The 8,243-nt window shown below is 48.7% G+C and overlaps 1 protein-coding gene across 1 annotated transcript in view; it reads right to left on the bottom strand.

Annotated features, from left to right (window-relative positions):
* Positions 1-3,227: 3,227 nt before the first annotated feature.
* Positions 3,228-8,243, bottom strand: part of LOC137539230 (astacin-like metalloendopeptidase) — a 51,308-nt gene continuing 46,292 nt past the window's right edge. The window contains exons 11-12 of the mRNA XM_068261769.1: positions 7,696-7,918; positions 3,228-3,315 (exon numbers count right to left, since the gene is read on the bottom strand). Of these exons, the coding sequence (XP_068117870.1) occupies positions 3,302-3,315; positions 7,696-7,918 (237 nt within the window). The 3' untranslated portion in view covers positions 3,228-3,301. The remainder of the gene's footprint in view (positions 3,316-7,695; positions 7,919-8,243) is intronic.

Raw genomic sequence — 8,243 nt, 5'->3', positions numbered from 1 at the left:
TATTAAGGTGTTGAGGAGGTTGTGGGCCCTGTGGCCCTCTTAGTCTAATGGCAATCAGTGTGTGACAGCTGGGGTGGGAGGGATGGAGGGGCGCACTTTGGTGTCTCAGCCTTGGGTGCTGGAGGACCTTGTCCCTGCTCTGCGTTCCGGAGATCTTTCTAATGTCTCAAGCCCACTAGGAGCAATTTCTAAGCACTAGTGATATGAAAAAGCTCTGGCTAATGCAATGCTATGGGGGATTTTTATAAAAATCACATCGCTCAAGTGGGATCAAACCCATAGCATTACATTAGCAAGAGTTTTTCATATCACAAAGCGCTCAGAAAAGCGCTCCTAGTGGGTTTCTGGCCTTAAAGGGAAGGTTCAGGGAGGGTGGGTAAAAAATAAAAATCAATTTCCACTTACCTGGGGCTTCCTCCAGCCCGTAGCAGGCAGGAGGTGCCCTCGCCGCCGCTCCGCAGGCTCCCGGTGGCCGACCCGACCTGGCCAGGCCGGCTGCCAGATCGGGCTCTTCTGCGCTCCAAGGCCCGAAACTTCTGCGTCCCATGCCGGCGCGCTGACATCATCGGACGTCCTCCGGGCTCTACTGCGCAGGCGCAGTAGTTCTGCGCCTGCGCAGCACAGCCAGGCGGACATCCGATGACGTCAGCGCGCCGGCGTGGGACGCAGAAGTTCCGGGCCTTGGAGCGCAGAAGAGCCCGACCTGGCAGCCGGCCTGGCCAGGTCGGGTCGGCCACCGGAGACCACCGGGAGCCTGCGGAGCGGCGGCGAGGGCACCTCCTGCCTGCCACGGGCTGGAGGAAGCCCCAGGTAAGTGGAAATTGATTTTTATTTTTTACCCACCCTCCCTGAACCTTCCCTTTAAAGAGAGTCTGAAGTGATTTTTTTTTGCTATGTTTACCTTTTAGTTTGCTTTAGAACGCTCATTAGCCGCAAACCGCCACATCCCGGCTGAAAAACAAGGGCTGCCGACCCCCCAAATCCCCGGGGGTGAATCTGGCCAGCGCTTCCTGAAGAGGCAGAGCTCTCTGCTGCAGCTCTGCCTCTACTGAAGTCAATCGCGAAGGATTGCCGCCTCTGACTGCCCCTCTCACTCTTCTTTCACAGAGAGGGGCGGGGAGAGGCGGCGATCCACGCGGCAATTGACGGCAGGAGAGGCAGAGCTACAGCTCATAGCTCTGCCTCTCAGAGCAGCAAAATCTACGACCAAGTTGATCGCAGATGTTTGTCCGGGGATTTGGGGGGTCTGCAGCACTCGTTTTTCAGCAGGGATGCGGCAGTTTGCGGCTAATGAGACTTCTGAAGCTAATTAATAGGTAAATATAGCAAAAAAATTCGCTTCAGAGTCTCTTTAAGGGGGCCACACACGATACAATAAAATGATCTGATTTTATGGCAATTTGATAAAAACGATTGGATTTCCTGAACAATCTAAAGCAAGAAATCTGATTGGATTTCCTAATTTAATTTGATATGTCGATCGGGAGTGGTGGATTTTTCTGATCAATTTTTATGAAAATTGAATGGTGTGTGGTAGATTGACAATTTATTAATATATACATCCAAGCAATTTTCTCTGAGTTTTCAATCAGTTTTTTTCATAATTGGGGAAAGATTGAACACTTGTCATTTCACATCCATTTTCACTACACGCTGCACTGTTTTCTGTACAATTCTATTGTAAAAATTGCCCGCGAAAGATTGCATCTGATGAAAAAATTGTACTGCTAATGACTGCTAATGGCACCATAACAGCTGTTTCACATCTGCTAATAATCCACTTCTGCACAGAAATAATGAACCCTGCCATTGAGTGATGACACCACTAGGGAGCGCACTTATAAACTGCTGGACAGCTACTGCCAGTGAAAGGGGATTTTATTGTCACTTCAGGTGATATGCGGTACGTGAGTGATCTCACAGAATAAACCTCTTCCCACCTCTATAAATATATACATCTGTTGTCCCTCAAAAGACATTAAAGCAGGGGTCTCAAACTCAATTTATCTGGGGGCCGCAGGAGGCAAAGTCAGGATGAGGCTGGGCCGCATAAGGAATTTCACAATCGTGGCGCATCGCCACCTCTGCCCGCCCCTCTCACTCTTCCTTCACAGAGAGGGGCGGGGAGAGGCGGCGATCCGTGCGGCGGTTGACATCAGGAGGGGCAGAGCTGAAGCTGAAAGCTCTGCCCCTTCCAGGAAATACCGGCGGATTGCCCCCCGGGCGATTTGGGGGCTCTGCAGCCCTCGTTTAGCGGTGGGGATGCAGCAGATTACTTGGGAGCACTGAAGCGAACTATAAGGAAGCTTTTGCCAGCGAGGGCCACAAAATATTGTATCGAGGGCCGCAAATGGCCCGCGGGCCGCGAGTTTGAGACCCCTGCATTAAAGTGTACCAGAGGCAACGTGACATGATGAGATAAACAAAGTGGCTGGCTGGTGTAATGGTTAAGGGCTCTGCTTCTGACACGGGAGACCAGGGTTCGAATCTCGGCTCTGCCTGTTCAGTAAGCCAGCACCTATTCAGTAGGAGACCTTAGGCAAGTTTCCCTAACACTGCTACTGCCTATAGAGCGTGTCCTTGTGGCTGCAGCCCTGGCGCTTTGAGTCCGCCAGGAGAAAAGTGTGATATAAATGTTATTTGTCTTGTCTAAACATGTATGCACAGTGCAAAATATATTAATAACCCGGCTGTTTTATTTGTTTTGTTTTGCTACATTTGCTGAGTTCATTTTTAGGCATGGAAATGACAGCTTCTGTCTGACACAGGCCTGGGCAAACTTGGCCCTCCAGCGCTACGGAACTACAAGTCCCACAATGCATTTGCCTTTATGAGTCTAACTGTGGCTGTCAGACTGCTGCAATGCATTGTGGGACTTGTAGTTCATTAACAGCTGGAGGGCCAAGTTTGCCCATGCCTGGTCTAACATCACTGATAAGCAAATTACAGCCATAAAAGTTTTCCTGGCAGAATACAACTTTTGAGAGCAGAGGGAGATAGAAAAAGGTAAATAGTTTTTGTATTTTCATTTAGGGACACTTAATAGGCTGCCACTGAGCAGAGACAACAAAACAATTAATCTACTTTGTAAATGTTTAAATATAAAAAATTTTAGGAGTAAGAGGATAAATACAATTGTTTATCTCATCAGTTTATTTTCACCTCGGGTTCACTTGTAGCACAGGAGCTTACAATATATGCACAACACAGCTATCAGGAACATGAGGGTCTTTTCACAAGTTTTATTGTCAATCATGCCTGCAGCGCTGCACAAATCGCACGCTCCTTCCACGGCTGCCATCTACGATGATCGCACTGCAGGGAAAATAGAAATCGGAAATCAGTAACAGAAGATCAAGAGAGATCTGATGACACATCGCAAGACCTGACATAACCTAAGGATTAGAGATGTTGCGAACCTCCAATTTTCGGTTCGCGAACCTCGTTCGCGAACCTTCGCGGAAGGTTCGGTTCGCGGAAAAGTTTGCGAACCGCAATAGACTTCAATGGGGATGCGAACTTTGAAAAATAGAAAAAATTATGCTGGCCAGAAAAGTGAAAGAAAACATGTTTCAAGGGGTCTAACACCTGGAGGGTGGCATAGCGGAGTGGGATACATGCCCAAAGTCCCGGGGAAAAATCTGGATGTGACGCAAAGCAGCGTTTTAAGGGCAGAAATCACATTGAATGTTAAATTGCAGGACTAAAGTGCTTTAAAACATCTTGCATGTGTGTACATCAATCAGGGAGTGTAATTAGAGTTCTGCTTCACACTGACACACCAAACTCACTGTGTAACAGCTGACGGCCGTGCTGGACTGATGCGCAACATGGCCAGAGTGCAGGCTGTGGCAGTTTTCCAGCCCATATGGTCGCCAGGCTGTGGTAGCTCAATGATAGAACAACAGTGACTGTCCAGCTGATCGAATTTGGTCTGTCCACAATGAAGCAACGAACTTGTTATCTTCTTGTATGTAGGTAAGCATAGGTAGGAGTCCCAGTATAGGTAGGTAGGCATAGGTAGGAGTCCCAGTATAGGTAGGTAGGCATAGGTAGGTGCCTCAGTAGTTAGCTAGGCATAGGTAGGAGACCCAGTATAGGTAGGTAGGCATAGGTAGGTGTCCCAGTAGTTAGCTAGGCATAGGTAGGAGACCCAGTATAGGTAGGTAGGCATAGGTAGGAGACCCAGTATAGGTAGGTAGGCATAGGTAGGAGTCCCAGTATAAGTAGGTAGGCATAGGTAGGTGCCTCAGTAGTTAGCTAGGCATAGGTAGGAGTCCCAGTATAGGTAGGTAGGCATAGGTAGGAGTCCCAGTATAGGTAGGTAGACATAGGTAGGTGCCTCAGTATTTAGCTAGGCATAGGTAGGAGTCCCAGTATAGGTAGGTAGGAGTCCCAGTATAGGTAGGTAGGCATAGGTAGGTGTCCCAGTAGTTAGCTAGGCATAGGTAGGAGACCCAGTATAGGTAGGTAGGCATAGGTAGGTCTCCCAGTAGTTAGCTAGGCATAGGTAGGAGACCCAGTATAGGTAGGTAGGCATAGGTAGGAGTCCCAGTATAGGTAGGTAGGCATAGGTAGGTGCCTCAGTAGTTAGCTAGGCATAGGTAGGAGACCCAGTATAGGTAGGTAGGCATAGGTAGGAGTCCCAGTAGGTAGGTAGGCATAGGTAGGAGTCCCAGTATAGGTAGGTAGGTAGGTTTCCCCGTATAGGTAAGTAGGTGCCCTAGTAGTTAGGTAGGCATAGGTAGGTGTCCCAGTATAGATAGTTAGGCAGGGCCTGGCTGGCACAGTAATAACAATTACCAAGGTCCAGCTGCAACAGATAGGGCTGTATAATGTCAGTGAGCAACACACACAAAAAAAACACATCAGGAAAACATTAGCTCTCAAAAGAGAGCTGAGGGGTGCTATTTTAGCAATAACAATCAGCCAGGAGCAAGCCAAGAGCCTAACTAAACTTTCCCTAGGAGAAAAAATCTGCAGCAGCTCTCCCTAGTCTGTCTATTTGCAGAAGGCACACGAGTGAGTGTCATGGCCAGCGAGCCTGCCTTATATAAGGGGGGGTGGGGCTTCAGGGCTTAGTGTAGCCTGAATGGCTACAATGTGCCTGCTGACTGTGATGCAGAGGGTCAAAGTTGACCCTCATAGTGCATTATGGGGCGAATCGAACTTCCGCAAAAGTTCGCCTGATCCAGGCGAACGCGAACACCCAAAGTTCGCCTGGAACCGTTCGCCGGCGAACCATTCGCTACATCTCTACTGAGGATCCAACACTAACATATAATATATAATCAGAGATCCCCTCCCATCAACCCAGCAAGTTATATCGTAGAGAGATAGAAACAATGACACTTCATTCAATAAGCTGATAAAGAAATTCTACAGGACAGTGCAAAGCTGGTCACACACCATACAATTTGTTCTTTAGATCATTTAAATCCAATTGGTTTTCTTGATTGATTGCATCATTTGAAAAATCCAATCAACTATTCTTCTAAAGATTGATCAGAATTTTCCACCACAGCCGATAGACCAATAAACAGAAAATTCTGAGAATCCAATTGATTTTTCCAAGCGATGAAAATTACATTGGATTATGTGGTTATATGCCCAGAGCCAGGCAATCAGGGACCAGCACCTGCCTGGTTATATGCCCAGAGCCAGCTAATCAGGGACCAGCAGCACCTGCCTGGTTATATGCACAGAGCCAGCTAATCAGGGACCAGCAGCACCTGCCTGGTTCCAGAGCCAGCCAATCAGGGATCAGCACCTGCCTGGTTATATGCACAGAGCCAGCCAATCAGAGATCAGCACCTGCCTGGTTACAAACTCAGAGCCAGGCAATCAGGGGCCAGCACCTGCCTGGTTATATGCCCAGAGCCAGCCAATCAGGGACCAGCACCTGCCTGGTTATATGCCCAGAGCCAGCCAATCAGGAACCAGCACCTGCCTGGTTATATGCACAGAGCCAGCTAATCAGGGACCAGCACCTGCCTGGTTATATGCAAAGAGCCAGCTAATCAGGGACCAGCACCTGCCTGGTTATATGCACAGAGCCAGCTAATCAGGGACCAGCACCTGCCTGGTTATATGCCCAGAGCCAGCCAATCAGGAACCAGCACCTGCCTGGTTATATGCACAGAGCCAGCTAATCAGGGACCAGCACCTGCCTGGTTATATGCAAAGAGCCAGCTAATCAGGGACCAGCACCTGCCTGGTTCCAGAGCCAGCCAATCAGGGACCAGCACCTGCCTGGTTCCAGAGCCAGCCAATCAGGGACCAGCACCTGCCTGGTTATATGCACAGAGCCAGCCAAACAGAGATCAGCACCTGCCTGGTTACAAACTCAGAGACATCCAATCAGGGATCAGCACCTGCCCATACCTCCCAACTTTTTTAGATGAGAAAAAGGGACACTTAAGCCACGCCCCTGGCCACACCCTCACCACACCTCTAGTCATGCATACCATAAAGATTTCATAAGAAAATATGTTGTTTTATAATTCAAACCACACTGGTCCTTTCTATCCTGGTTCATTTTCCTTCATAGTAACATTTTAAAATTAGTAGTATATCAATTTAAAGGTTGGGAATAAAGTTTAGTCAAACACATTTTTAGTATAGAAATATATATATTTACATTGAAAGAGGGACAAAGTCCTGAAAGAGGGACAAATGAGAGTGAAAGAGGGACAGAGGGACAGGGCTCCCAAAAAGGGACTGTCCCTCCGAAAAAGGGACAGTTGGGAGCTATGCCTGCCTGGTTACACACCCAGAGACAGCCAATCAGGGATCAGCACCTGCCTGCCTGGTTATACACCCTGGGCCAGCCAATTAGGGACCAGCTCCTGCCTGGTTATACACCCAGAGCCAGCCTATCAGGGACCAGCACCTCCATCACTGCCCCCCAAATGTAAATGTGCCCCTGTCCCCGTGCATTAAAATCCGTCGCCAGACGCTAGTGACAGGTGCCCACACATCTTCCACTTCCTCACTGGCGCCCCACGTGGCTACTGGCATATAGCACATGGGATGCATGTGTGACTTTACGTGCTGCAGAAGATGTATGGGAAACTTTGTCACTAGCGGTGAGTGACAGCGGACAGGTAAAGTATTTTAATGCAAGGGCTTGGGGAGAACATTTACATTTAAGGGGACTAGTTGTCCCAATATTGCACGCCATTACCACGTCGGCCTGAGTTTTCCCAGCATGTCTGATGGATACATTTGACCCATTTTGGCCTGATAATGGTCAAATCATTGATTGGGGATGGTTGCTGCACCACTGATTTTTATCTGATTTAATCTGCCCCAAAATCGGTAAATGTAAGGCCACCTTTGAACTGTCAGGAGGAAGCCTCCCAGTGTCTGGAGGAAGTCCTCCAGTGTCATGAGAACATCTCCCAGTGTCAGGAGGAAGTCCTCCTGTGTCATGAGAAAATCTCCCAGTGTCAGGAGGAAGTCCTCCTGTGTCATGAGAAAATCTCCCAGTGTCAGGAGGAAGTCCTCCAGTGACATGAGAAAATCTCCCAGTGTCAGGAGGAAGTTCTCCTTGAATAAGGCAAGGAAAGAAGGTGGATATTCTTTGGAGGACACACTAAGTGTTCTCCAAATGGTTCCACATTAAGATAACAATAAATAACATATAACTTTCTGGTTATTCTGGTGACATTAGTAGGCAATTATTGGCCATACCGAAATGATAGTCGGCAGAGTATCCGGCCGTGTTGAGCCAGTGGTCGCTGATGAATTGCAGCAGGAGGACGTTCCCCGAGGAGGTGACCGGAGGAATGGGATCATTGGAGCAGAATTGGCCCAGAATTGGGGAGTCCAGCTGCCCCCCATCATGGATGAGCAGATAATCGTAGTCACAGTAGACCGAGTACTCCACGTCAAACGCTGTGAAGATCAGGGCGATCTGAAGACACAAAGAAAAAGGTCACTGGGAGGGGGGGGGGGGTGCAGGTTACTGGGAGAATCAGCGTTTTGGTGGAAAGAAAGGCATTACTTGGGGGGGGGGGGGGGAGTAGTACTGCAACTACTAGAGTTCTGTACAGACATTGCTGATCACTGTGTGACGTGTGAACATCTGCAGAGCCGACAGGACTCAGCTAACTGGTAGCTAGCTGCAGCAGAGTTAAATAGCAGATTCCTCCCTCCTGCCTCTTCCCCCATCCTCTCTCAATATAGAGGCCTTCTGTCCAGAGCCGGGCCGAGGCATAGGCTAGAGAGGCTTCAGCCAG

Source organism: Hyperolius riggenbachi, chromosome 11 (assembly GCF_040937935.1).
Source record: "Hyperolius riggenbachi isolate aHypRig1 chromosome 11, aHypRig1.pri, whole genome shotgun sequence".
In the NCBI taxonomy this organism is placed as follows: domain Eukaryota; kingdom Metazoa; phylum Chordata; class Amphibia; order Anura; family Hyperoliidae; genus Hyperolius; species Hyperolius riggenbachi.
The sequence above is the reverse complement of the archived record's forward strand: the minus strand, read 5'-3'. Positions and strand labels throughout refer to the sequence as shown.